General features: G+C 38.2%; 1 protein-coding gene across 5 annotated transcripts in view; it reads left to right on the forward strand.

Annotated features, from left to right (window-relative positions):
- The window catches only part of LOC133559324 (regulating synaptic membrane exocytosis protein 1-like), a 280,539-nt gene that overhangs the window by 144,194 nt on the left and 122,261 nt on the right, over positions 1 to 14,084 (forward strand). For 4 of the 5 annotated variants that reach the window (XM_061910985.1, XM_061910984.1, XM_061910987.1 and 1 more), the window contains exon 1: positions 1,723 to 1,865. Coding sequence is in view for 1 of the 5 variants with exons in the window: in XM_061910986.1 (XP_061766970.1) it covers positions 1,597 to 1,865 (269 nt within the window). In the remaining 4 variants the exon portion in view is untranslated. Of the gene's footprint in view, positions 1 to 1,596; positions 1,866 to 14,084 lie in introns of those variants that run through there. The other variant, XM_061910986.1, reaches the window with a different exon arrangement.

Consider the following 14,084-nt stretch of genomic DNA (forward strand, 5'->3'; position numbering starts at 1 on the left):
TGCTGTCAAGTGATTAGTTTTTTTAAATCAGATTAATCACACTCTAAACCTGTGATTAATCATCATTAATCACGGATTATTTGCTTGCGTAAATAAAATTTACTATATAAAATACCCCAATATTTGGGTACAAATGCAATTTGGTAGTCAGAATGTCATACATGAATGTTTTTAAATGTTTTAATGATCTGCAAGTCACTTACTGCTTCTCTGCTATGACTTTTAATATCATAATTCTACAGTACATATCGTATTCGCTGATGTTGTTCTGCGTTTGTTGTTGTTGTTTTTGCTGTTGTTGTCTCGTTGTCTTGTCCGCGCAAATTCCCCCTACTACTTCCTTTTTTCGTCTTCTTTCTATCCCCTCCTACTCCAGTCTGGCTGCGCCAAACATTAATATAAATCCATTTAATAAAGTCAAATACAAATAAGCCAACAAGAGAATATGTGCATCTACATCAATAATATTATTTTCCTAAGTGGATGGACAGGACAAAAAAAAAAAAAAAGAAAATCAAAATTGAATTCAAAATGAATTCAATCTCCCTGTGGGTAAGATGCCTTATTAAACTCATGACATCTCGCGGGCCAAATTGAAGATGTCGGCGGCCCATAGTTTTGTCACCCCTGATCTACTGTTTACTAATTTCTCATTCCCATCTATGTACCATCTAACTTACCTTGTTCTTTTTTGATTATTCATTCTTCCAGAGGTGTAGCCAACAACAACACCATTACATTCCCTAAGAAATTTTTATTTAGTTATTTTTAAACAATAACTAAAATATTATTTATATTTTTTAATATTCGTAGCAACTGAAGTAGCCCTGATCAGTGACTTATACTTTAAAGTGCCGTTTGCAACTTGCTTACAGTAACATTTTTAAAAGCAAAACATATAAGAAGAACATCACACTTATGTTACCATTAGTGGTTTAACAGAACAGATTTGTTGAACAATTGTCTATATTTTTCAAAATGTATATAAAAAGATTATATAAAAAACGAATAAAATGATTGATGTTTACAGCGATCACTCACCTGGTCCGTCAACACATACAACATCAGTCCAAGAGAAGCAACAGACAATTTGCAGTCATTTTGTTTTTATGATAGAATTTACATTTAATGACAGCTAACACTAACTATACAAATTGTTATTCTTAGCTAAAAACCTAAAGCTAACGTTTTTACGTGTTAAGTATGTACGTAATTACGTCATTACGTACGAGAAACCATAAGAGGGGGGATATACTGTGTAAAATACATTGTAAAGTTTACGCCCTCTAGGTAAATGTTGCAAACAGCCCCTTTAACATGCATTCAGTATATTACAGTACTGCTGCTTTTGTAAAGTGCCCTGAGTAGTCCTGAGTTCTATCCCGGGCTCGGGATCTTTCTGTGTGGGGTTTGTATGTTCTCCAAAAGCCGTTCTGATTTTACCCTGGTACTTTTTTTGGTCACAAACAAAAACATTATTTTCCAGCCCTAGACCAAGGTTCTACAATGAATTGGTACCCACAAAACTTCACATAATATATTCTGCTGCATATTGTACAAGTAAAGACTGAAGTGTCCTGATCTCTATTTCTGTAGGTGATCTGGGTTTGCAATAACTGCCGGAAACAACAGGAGATCCTAACCAAGCCGGGTGATTGGTTCACTGGTTCATCAGGGAAGCCTACAGCTCTTGGTTCGGCCATCAGTGAGCCATCTGTTTGCCTAGCCTCCGGTGATAAGAAGCTGCGCTCCCACTCCCAAGCCCCTCCGGGCTCCACATCATCCTTAGAACCAAACCCAGCCAGTGTACCAGGGAGCACAGCTGGAACAGATATCCGATCACGGAGCGAACCACCAAGAGACACGTAAGTTTGAAGCAATGCTATACTGACATAGACTCTTGACAATCCACACATTTTGTTTGTCCGACTTATTTTCTTTTTCAAGAAATTAAGACCAACTGCAGTTTAAGATAGTAAAAAATACTGAAAGTAACTGGAAAACCAGTGAAGTAGAATTTCATCTCTTTGCGTAAATGTAGTTTTTTCTCCTGCAATATGCATCTTTGCGGAGGTAGAATAATTGTCTGAGCGATCAAGACATGGTCTCTTAAAGTTTTATTGTAATGAGTTGATAGCAAATCCATATCAGAACAAACCACCAACATTTTTTTTTGCCTCGAGCTTAAAGGTCTAAACTCACAACCTTGGCGTTCATCAACGTTGCTACGCGTTCAGCTCTATGCTAGTTTGCAAGAATGTGAACTCACCAATCAATTCAACTCAGATTTCTGGGAAGACGATTTGATTCAGAAATCTATTTTAAACCCAATTCTTGTTTTTAACAGATTCTTGATTCAAACCGAATTTTTTATTCCTGGTCCATACTCATTCAGCACAAAGGTTTCCAGTTATAGGAATAATTATATGTTTCTACAGGTTAGACCAGGGGTGGACAGCCAGGCAAAAAAACAAGAGCCACATGTTTTACCGTTACCACAAAGAAACACATCTTACACATGGGCACAAATTAATATCACCCCATCACTTCCTCACGCACGCACGCATTCACACACACACAAACACACACACACGCACGCACACACACACACGTAATTTTTAACAATGAACATTATGTGCACTGTCTCACACAAACAAATACAACCAACTTGTAGGCACTAAAGAATTATAGCTTTCTAGTGCGCTAATGACATCTGACATATAGGCAGATTGGCTTGCCGGTAAAAAAAAAAAAACTCACCCCCTGTCAAAAACGTCCCGTGATCATCTTCATATTTTTGTTTTGGTGTGCATTTTTCCCTGAGAGCGAACTTGACACAACTTGTTTAATAGAATTGCACAATATGGAAAAAACCTTTTTGCAATTTTTCCCTCCAAAATTGCAATTGCGATTCAATTTGAGATTTTTATATTTAATACATAAACCTGCTCATTGGCTTTGTGGTTAGAGTGTCCGCCCAGAGACTGGAAGTTTGTGAGTTCAAACCCCGGCTGAGTCATACCAAAGACTATAAAAATGGGACCCATTACCTGCCTGCTTGGCACTCAGCATCAAGGGTTGGAATTGAGGGTTAAATCACCAAAAATGATTCCCGAGCGCGGCCACCGCTGATGTTAATAGCTCCCTTCACCTCCCAGGGGGTGAACATGGGGATGGGTAAACTGCAGAAGAAAAAATTCACCACACTTAGTGTGTGTGTGACTATTGTTGGGACTTTAAAAATGCATAAAATTGCGAAATGTATTTAAAAAAAAAAGACATGTTACTTTTAAACTGTCAATCAACATATTTTTGTCTCCAGGTGCCACACATTAGAACCATATGCAATAATGTACTTAAAAATATATTTGACTTTATGCAAACAGACGTAGAGTTTTGTCAACATCATGATCTTAAACTATAGAAATAACTGATCAAAACTATACAGCGATCTTAATGCAATTATAATATACAATAATAATGCTAGTTACTATTTAAAAGGATATCAACTTTTATTTCAAGAATTGTTTACTATAGTGCTGTAATTGGAAGGTAAATAACTTTGTTATCCTAAATTATGAAACAAACCAAAAAACAAAACTGACTCCCATTTCTGTAAGCAAAAATGTTACTTAAATAAATATCGAACATATTAAAGCGCATTTTGTTCACGAGGTCAGATGTTGTATTTTTGTTTATTGCCATTTGTCCGTGTTATTGGGCGTGTATTTCTCATCCAATTTCAAGCTGAACTAATACCCCAACAGAACAATTGGCTGGGTAACCATATTTTGTCCTCCTAATTTTTGTTACTTTGCGGCAAAATTCACTCGGGTGTCCCAAGTAGCGTGGCTGTCTTTGCTTCCTGTGCGTGTAAAGGTGACGACCCTCGCATCGCCCAACAAGTGAATGAGTGAAAAAAGGGCTTACGGCCTCCAGCTAATTCTACTATTAAGTAAACACTCTCAGGTGCTAAGAGCGAGGCAAAGCGTAAGACATTTATCAACCTGTTTGAAGCGAGAGACAAACAAACACAAGGCTCATCAATTCCGATTAACGAACACGTCTGTCTCTCAGATGCTGGTGCCGGCAGGGAAAAACCAAAACGAAACCTCAGCCTCTTGCGTATATTTTCAAACCTCGATATCGATTCGTAAGAGCCACGTGAAACCGGGCAAAGAGCCACATGCGGCTCGGGAGGCATGGGTTGGCGAGGCTGATGTAGACCAACAGCTTTGAGAAAGTGTGAATTTACTTTACAGAAAACGTATGTTCTAGAAACTGCAGCTTTTCAAGTGATTCTGAAATTATAAATACAAAGGCAAACTTGACAACAATCTATATTTGCTTACCTTGCAATTCATTATCAGTTTAGCTCGTACAGAGTTGGATATAAGTTCAGTGAAGTGATGAAGGCTGCATTGATAGTTTCAGTTTCAGTTTATTGTGAACATGCATACAATACAATGTAATTCATCACATATTTCCAGTTGTTCCATTACAGCACGTCCGAAAAGGAGTAGGAAGAAGCTGAGCTTATTTAATCCTACCCCTTTTCATACCATAGCAAAGTTATCCTATTTCCTTGTTCTCTGTAACATAACAGTGAACAAATAAATAATAAACAAATAATATACCATAGTAAGTAATCAAACATTAAATACATACATTATATTTGTCTCAATAAATACAAATAAAAAAACTAAACAAACAAAAGCAGTAGCTTTTCTGCTTTGACAGCTTGGAAAACATATTTTAAAAAACAATTCTTAAAAAATGTGGATATATTCATAATCATAATAAATAAGTATTGTGATTCAGATGTGAGTAGACTTTTCCAACAATGCTACTAGTAGGGATGGGAATTCAAAACCATTTCCAGATTATCAGACTATCAATTCCTTGGAATTGGATAGGTGGATTGGTAAAACTAAATTGGCCCTAGTGTGTGAATATTGTCTGTCCAACTGTGTTAGCCCTGCGATGAGGTGGGGACTTGTCCAGGTTGGACCACTCCTTCCACCCAAATGCTGCTGGGATTTGGCTCCAGCCACCCCCCCTGACCCTAATTTTACAAGGAAAGATTACAACAGCACTACTTGTAATAATTATAAGGCCGCTAGTTCATCAAGAGGAGAACATAAAAGCAATACACTGGAACATTTGAACACACAGCATGCAATAATTGTAAATGAAAGTCGTGAAAGTCTCATCCCAGCAGCAGTAATGCTAGCATGTCATCTGAATACAACAGGAACTAAAACTTCCTATCATTTTAGCACAATTATTTGTTAAATTGAAATGAATGCCCTCTCATTTACATGAGCATGACAAGAAACAGATTTTGACTGGCTCGAAAGGCGGGCAGCCCCAGTACACATCTGCCGCTAGATGAATGTCACAGAGCAGCGACTGAGTTTGTGGTCAACAGTTTTAATTTTCGGTAGTTGAATGTTTTATAGCTGGGTTGCAATCACGTAATCTAGGGGCACATCTGGGCAATTCGAGGTTTCAGGGAATAGTCTGGAATTCCATTAGGCTACTGATTATTTACCTGAATTAGTACAGATTTGAGCGTATTTTGAAAGGGTTTACAGGAAAGTATATAAGTGATCGTGAAAAAAATAAATAACTCTTAGGTAAAATACAGATTTTTAATGACTTAAACTATTGATCATCACCAAGACGGTACTGCTCGCTCCAACTTCACTCACAGTAAGTAAAGTAAAAAAGTCTGGTGGCACATCATGTCTTTACATCTGAAGGGTCTACAAATTAAGCATTAATCATTTAAAGACAAAGCTGGATTTATACATGCATCAGTAAGTAACATATTTGCTTGACATAATGAGTGCTGTGCTGCTGTGATTATGACGCTAATGAGAAAAAAAAAACACGTTTGTCTGCAGTTGATTTTCTGCTACAAATATTAGTGTCATCTACAATTAATGTCTGCAGTGTCACGACCCGAATAGGACTCTGGACACAGATTCAGGATTTTGGAAACAGATATTTATTTATCACCTGTGGTCATGAGCTTTGGGTCATGACCGAAAGGATAAGATCACGGGTACAAGCGGCCGAAATGAGTTTCCTCCGCCGGGTGGCGGGGCTCTCCCTTAGAGATAGGGTGAGAAGCTCTGCCATCCGGGAGGGACTCAAAGTAAAGCCGCTGCTCCTTCACATCGAGAGGAGCCAGATGAGGTGGTTCGGGCATCTGGTCAGGATGCCACCCGAACGCCTCCCTAGGGAGGTGTTTAGGGCACGTCCAACCGGTAGGAGGCCACGGGGAAGACCCAGGACACGTTGGGAAGACTATGTCTCCCGACTGGCCTGGGAACGCCTCGGGATCCCCCGGGAAGAGCTAGACGAAGTGGCTGGGGAGAGGGAAGTCTGGGTTTCCCTGCTTAGGCTGTTGCCCCCGCGACCCGACCTCGGATAAGCGGAAGATGATGGATGGATGGATGGATGGATATTTATTTGGACAAGGGAAAGTGTCCAAAACATGAAGAACAAAACAGGCCATCAAATACAGAACTAACCTGACCTCTAACCTAACAAAAATATCAATAACTCAAAACGCTCTGGCTGCGGAGAGAAAAAGGTACTAAGAACGGAGTATATCAAACACAACAAAAGGCGCTCCAATGGAGGCGATGCTAGGAAGCTAAGCTTACCTGACAAAAGTTTACAAACAAAGAATCTCCCGTGGATCAAAAAGTACACAAAAACGTGGCTATGACTGGGGCAAAGGAACACTGGCGGTACGCACAAGAAGATACGGAACACTCTGGCACAGGACAGAAGGAGGACGAGACATTTATACACATGAGGGAAGGAGACACAGGTTGGCACAATCAGGCAATCAGGAAAGACATCAGACCACTGATACAGGAAGAAGAGGAAGTGATCTGAAATGACAGGAAGAGATAGTATTTCAAAATAAAACAGGAAGTGCCAAGATAACCAGAAACCAGACGGAAACCAGACAAGACTTCACCCAGGTGTGACATGCAGTTGTTTTTATGGTTCATATTTTGTTTCATAATTTAGATATATCTGTCTCTGTTGTTCAGCAATGTTTGCTAGCGATTAGGGCTGGGCGATAAGGCCTTTTATTTATTCTATGTGTCTACATTAAAACATTATTTTACATACTGCATTAATATATGCTAATTTTAAACTTTCATGCAGAGAAGCAAATCACAACTAAGTCAATTTACCAAACCTGTATTTATTAAACAGTTATTAAGCAGTGGCACAAAAATTCATGTTATGTCCAAAACAGAATGTGCAAGATTGTCAGAGACATTTTAATACAAACTATTAGTGCACTTTTGTGCATGATATGACCAAGATGACGTATCAAAACAACACTAAATTAAAGTGCACCTTTAGTACAGAACGCCACTACAATAGTTTAAAACAAATAAAGTGCATTTTTTGTGCATAATGTCACACAAGATGTTTCAATAACTGTCAAATAAAAATGAGCTGCATAATAATAAATCAAATAGTGTATGTCCTTCGCTATGTGGTAGGCTCCTGCGGACGTTATCTCCTTCTGTTGTTGACTATTTTTTTGATACGGTGTTTATCTTGAAATGGTTGCTTGGGCATTTTGTTGGTGTGGCACCAAACAGAGATGTTGACATGCAGAGTTTCAAGCACTCCTTATTTTCCAGCGGGTGACTTTTTAAATGATGCTACAAATTAGCAGTAATGCTACTTTTTGTAGCAACGCTTTTGCCGCATACTTGACATATTACGGTTGTCTGTTCAACATATTCCCGCTTGAAGCCTAACCATCACCAGACGATGGACCCTGTGCCTTTTTTTCTTGGGAATTAATTATTTTTCCTTCATTTGTTATCAGATTCGCACCTTCCTTCTCTCGTATTACCACTCGCACCACACCGCTAGCACCGCAGCTAACTTTGCCCATGCTGCTACCTCTCTACTCTGTGAGAGCGTATGACGTACGCGCGACAGTATGTGACGTATGCAAGAGGGTGCGCTTGATTTATGTCTCTGTGAGAAGGAGAGACAAGAAAGAGCGAGATACGTGGTGTTGTTGAAGAAGAACAAAGCTTGTTTATTAGACTTTAGCTTCATTAGTCAAACTGCTTTGTGTTTTATATTGATATTAAACATTAAACACCAGGTTTTTACATTTTGTGGGTTTTTTCATTTCACAAATGTATTACTTTAAAAATCAATCATGTGACACAGCACATTGTTAATATTTTATGGTGTTTAGTTAATTCGTATACGACATATTTGTGCTCAAACTCTTAATGGATCTGCTCCGATACAGCATGTACATGTACCTACATTAGTACATGTCAATGTACTTACAACAATACCTCTCCATCAAAATATAAAAATAGAGAAAAAGGCATTATGTACGTTTGTAATGAAAAAAAAAATTACACTTTGATACTGTTACTTAACAAAAAGACAAATAGTTTGTCTTTAATTACATGGGTAACGTTTATATATACTCGTTTATTAGACATTACAAATTACATGATGGCGTCACGTTCACACCTCAACAGTGATTTACCCAACATAATGAATAATTGCGATTAATAATCGGGAATTCAATATTTAAAAAAATTGCCTCGATTATTATTTTGGCTATAATCCTGCAGCCCTATGTATGAGACTAGATCTCATTAACACACTGTTTTTATGTATATGGACAAAAAGTGCAGTTCTGTCTTGTGGCCATCAGGTGCCATCTTGCAAAATTCTTACATTTATTTTTATTTGTTTATCTCTTATGTCCATAAGGTGCTATCTTGCACAATTTTCACCTTTAGTTTTACTTAATTGTTATTTTAGTTTCTGCCATATTAGTTTGCTTAAAATGCTTGTGTTGTTTTTATATGCACATTAAATTTTTATAAGGACAGTGTTCTTGTCCCCAATAATGTTCCTTCTTGGGAAATCATTTTGAATGCGTTGTGTTTTTTTTCAATAAAACCTGGTTAAAATATTTCAGTATAAGTATGTTTTGAAAATTTTGAGCACATTTAAAAATACTGCATTATCGAGGATAATTGTGATTAGAAATGTTCGTACCGTGACATCCCTATTTCATAAACAACTCCTTTATTTTACCCTCCACTTCACATGAGCTAATTTGGCTGACATTAACAACACATGTGACACAGGAACCGCACGTGACTTACGGTGTCCAAAAATGGTCAAACAAGACATTTCTCACTACGGACCACAACTCTTTTATTCTGACATTCCCCCTGTAAATTAATAAAATTTAATTCAGCTGCCTGACTTTTTACATAACTTGCTATCTAATGTACCCATTTTAAATATCTGAGAAGGTGTAAAAAAAATATTTATTTAAGATGTTCAATTGAGTCAGTTTATTTTTAATGTGTCTAATGGGCTTATTGGCATTTTTCTAAATATCATTATATCTGTCTTTCAACATTTTTTTTAAATAAATCATGCTGCATTCTTAATATGATGTTCATTCATTTTTCCATAAAACTTTTAACATTTTTTTTAAATTGTATCCTGATTAAAAAACATATCTTCCAGTTTATCATACTTTCAGAGAATATTTATTTTTAAAACATGTTTTAAAGAGATGCAATTATTAAAAACTACTTCTGGTTCTGGGTATATTTTATTGATCAACTAATTCAGAATTGGTTGTTTATTTAGAAGGCTAAAGGGTAGTTCCTCTTTAATAATTTTGATTGAAGATACCGGGTCATGATTGACGGACGAAACTTTTTAATTGCTGTGCATGAAGTCAGAACACCGGATGCTACTACAGAAAAATAAATACATTCTCAGATGGAACAGTCTTGTGATTCTTGTGAGTCAAATTCACTACATAGTTACTCTTAATGTAAACTTTTCAACTATTTAACATTATCTTTGTCAGATGCTAACAATTGTGTGTATACAGACAATTGTGAGCTTTTGACTATAACCATAATGCACATAGGCATTAAATGTTTTTTAAGTGGCATTATGGCATTAAAAAATATTAGATTAGATTTGCTGATACCTGTAAAAACCCTGATTATATTATACAGGTGAAACTCGTAAAATTATAATATGCTGTAAAAGTCAATTCATCTCAGCCACCAATTTATGTGAAGATGTGACATTAATCTTTGATTATAACTCTTTACATGCAAAGTGGGATATGTCCAGCCTTTATTTGTTATAATTTTTATCATTGTAGCTTTCAGTGTTTGAAACTTTACATTTTATGTGATTTTTAATTAAATATTTTCATGAACTTGAAGCCATAATCAAGATTATAACCAATAAAGGCTTGACATACATCACTTTGCATGTAATAAGTTAATACTACGTGTTACTAAATGTTGCATTGTAGTGTAATTTTCATATGATTAAATTGTACAGAAGAATATTATTTTCTTATATTTATTTACACACTTTTTTTTTTCTTAAGACCTCATTGTTGTAAGGTTTTGGTACCTCCAAACTGAACAATTCACACTTTTTTATCTATCAATCAATCAATCAATGTTTATTTATATAGCCCCAAATCACAAATGTCTCAAAGGACTGCACAAATCATTACGACTACAACATCCTCGGAAGAACCCACAAAAGGGCAAGGAAAACTCACACCCAGTGGGCAGGGAGAAATCACATTCAGTGGGACGCCAGCGACAATGCTGACTATGAGAAACCTTGGAGAGGACCTCAGATGTGGGCAACCCCCCCCCTCTAGGGGACCGAAAGCAATGGATGTCGAGCGGGTCTAACATGATACTGTGAAAGTTCAATCCATAGTGGCTCCAAGACAGCAGTGAGAGTCCCGTCCACAGGAAACCATCTCAAGCGGATCAGCAGCGTAGAGATGTCCCCAACCGATACAGGCGAGCGGTCCATCCTGGGTCCCGACGAGCGGTCCATCCTGGGTCTCGACTCTGGACAGTCAGTACTTCATCCATGGTCATCGGACCGGACCCCCTCCACAAGGGAGGGGGGGACATAGGAGAAAGAAAAGAAGCGGCAGATCAACTGGTCTAAAAAGGAGGTCTATTTAAAGGCTAGAGTATACAGATGAGTTTTAAGATGAGACTTAAATGCTTCTACTGAGGTAGCATCTCGAACTGTTACCGGGAGGGCATTCCAGAGTACTGGAGCCCGAACGGAAAACGCTCTATAGCCCGCAGACTTTTTTTGAGCTCTAGGAATCACTAATAAGCCGGAGTCTTTTGAACGCAGATTTCTTGCCGGGACATACGGTACAATACAATCGGCAAGATAGGCTGGAGCTAGACCGTGTAGTATTTTATACGTAAGTAGTAAAACCTTAAAGTCACATCTTAAGTGCACAGGAAGCCAGTGCAGGTGAGCCAGTACAGGCGTAATATGATCAAACTTTCTTGTTCTTGTCAAAAGTCTAGCAGCCGCATTTTGTACCAACTGTAATCTTTTAATGCTAGACATTGGGAGACCCGAAAATAATACGTTACAGTAATCGAGACGAGACGTAACAAACGCATGGATAATGATCTCGGCGTCTTTAGTGGACAAAATGGAGCGAATTTTAGCGATATTACGGAGATGAAAGAAGGCCGTTTTAGTAACGCTTTTAATGTGTGACTCAAAGGAGAGAGTTGGGTCGAAGATAATACCCAGATTTTTTACAGAGTCACCTTGTTTTATTATTTGGTTGTCAAATGTTAAAGTTGTATTATTAAATAGAGGTCGGTGTCTAGCAGGACCGATAATCAGCATTTCCGTTTTTTTGGCATTAAGTTGCAAAAAGTTAGCGGACATCCATTGTTTAATTTCATTAAGACACGCTTCCAACTGACTACAGTCCGGCGTGTTGGTCAGCTTTAGGGGCATGTAAAGTTGGGTGTCATCAGCATAACAGTGAAAGCTAATACCGTATTTGCGTATGACGTCACCTAGCGGCAGCATGTAGATGCTGAAGAGTACAGGGCCAAGGACCGAACCCTGGGGAACTCCACACGTTACCTTAACATAGTCCGAGGTCACACTGTTATAGGAGACGCACTGCATCCTATCAGTAAGATAAGAGTTAAACCATGACAGGGCTGAGTCTGAAATACCAATTCGTATTTTGATACGCTCTAATAAAATATTATGATCGACGGTATCGAAAGCAGCGCTAAGATCGAGGAGCAGCAACATAGATGACGCATCAGAGTCCATCGTTAGCAATAGATCATTAGTCAGTTTTGCGAGGGCTGTCTCAGTCGAGTGATTTGCCCTGAAACCGGATTGAAAGGTTTCACATAGATTGTTAAACGCTAAGTGCTCATTTAGCTGCTCTGCAACAATTTTTTCGAGGATTTTCGAAATAAAGGGAAGGTGAGACACCGGTCGGTAGTTTACCATGAGGTCTGGATCGAGGTTAGGTCTTTTAAGGAGAGGATGAATAACCGCTTTTTTGAATGCAACGGGAACAGTGCCCGAGGAAAGTGATAAGTTTATAATATTTAGCACTGATGGACCTAATAATACAAAAAGCTCCTTGATAAGTTTCCCAGGAAGTGGGTCAAGTAAACATGTTGTTTGTTTTATTCCATTTACACGTTGTAACAATCCTTCTAATGTTATTACATCAAAACGAGAGAAACTATTTTGGATATTTGCAGTATCCGCCGTATATACAATCGTATCTGTGTTCCTATAACCCCGTTGTAGCTGGGACGCATTGTCTTTAATCTCCTTTCTAATAAGTTCAATTTTCTTATTAAAGAACTTCATAAAGTCATCTGCCGAATGGGTGGAGCTACTGGAAGGAGTCCCTTGTTGGGTTAGCGATGCTACTGTACTAAACAAAAATTTTGGATCGTTTTTATTAATGCGGATGAGATTTGAGTAATAATTAGTTTTAGCTAAGGTAAGCATGCGTTTATAAGTTATTAAACTATCACTCCATGCTTGATGGTGCACCTCAAGTTTAGTCGTGCGCCATTTGCGTTCCAGCTTTCTACATAATAATTTCTGAGCTCTAGTTTCTTCAGTAAACCATGGCGTACGCCTTTTTGGAGCCTTTTTTAACTTCAGCGGTGCTATACTATCAATGGTTTCGCGCAGGGCGTTGTTAAAGTTGTTAGTGAGGTTATCAATAGAGCCCACATACTTTGGGAACGGTGCCATTACCGAGGGCAGTAGGTCCGCAAGAGTCGTCGTTGTGGCAGCATTAATGTTGCGGCTGCTATAGCAGTTATTATTATTATTAGCTTGCCGAACATGAGTCTGAACTTCGAATTTTATAAGGTAATGATCGGACATTACTTTAGTATACGGGAGTATCATAACTTTGGAGACGGTGATACCTCTGACAAGCACTAGGTCTATCGTATTACCGCTGCGATGCGTCGGTTCATTTATTATTTGTGTAAGACCACAGCTATCAATTATAATCTGGAGCGCCACGCACGGTGGGTCCAATGGGGTATTCATATGGATATTAAAGTCCCCCATTATAATTATATTATCGGCGTGCGTCACTAGATCAGCAACAAACTCTGAGAATTCACTAATAAAGTCCGAATAGGGCCCTGGGGGGCGGTAGATAACGGCCAGGCACAGAGGCAGAGGTGTGGCAGACTTCATAGAAAGCACCTCAAACGATTTATATTTATTATTTAAGTTAGGACTAAAGTTAAAGTTTTCGTTGTATATTAGTGCGACACCCCCTCCCCTTTTGAGGTGACGGGCAATATGCGCATTCGTATAGTTAGGAGGGGATGCCTCATTTATCGCAAAAAAGTCGTCTGGTTTAAGCCAGGTTTCGCTAAGACCGATGACGTTAAGGTTGTTGTCTCTAATGACCTCATTGACTAATAACGTTTTGGGAGACAAAGATCTGATGTTTAGAAAGCCCATATTATAGGTAGTGGGCTGTTTTAAGGAGTTGTTGATAAAATTATCCGTAGTAGCAATATTAATAATGTTGCATTTATTATGCGCAGTGTACTTAAAATAATTACGACCATATCTAGGAATTGATATGACGGGAATTTTCAGATTGTCTACTTGGCGCTGCGATAAACTGAACGCATCATAATTTGCCACCT

The sequence above is a fragment of the Nerophis ophidion genome, linkage group LG09, assembly GCF_033978795.1.
Source record: "Nerophis ophidion isolate RoL-2023_Sa linkage group LG09, RoL_Noph_v1.0, whole genome shotgun sequence".
Taxonomy (NCBI): domain Eukaryota; kingdom Metazoa; phylum Chordata; class Actinopteri; order Syngnathiformes; family Syngnathidae; genus Nerophis; species Nerophis ophidion.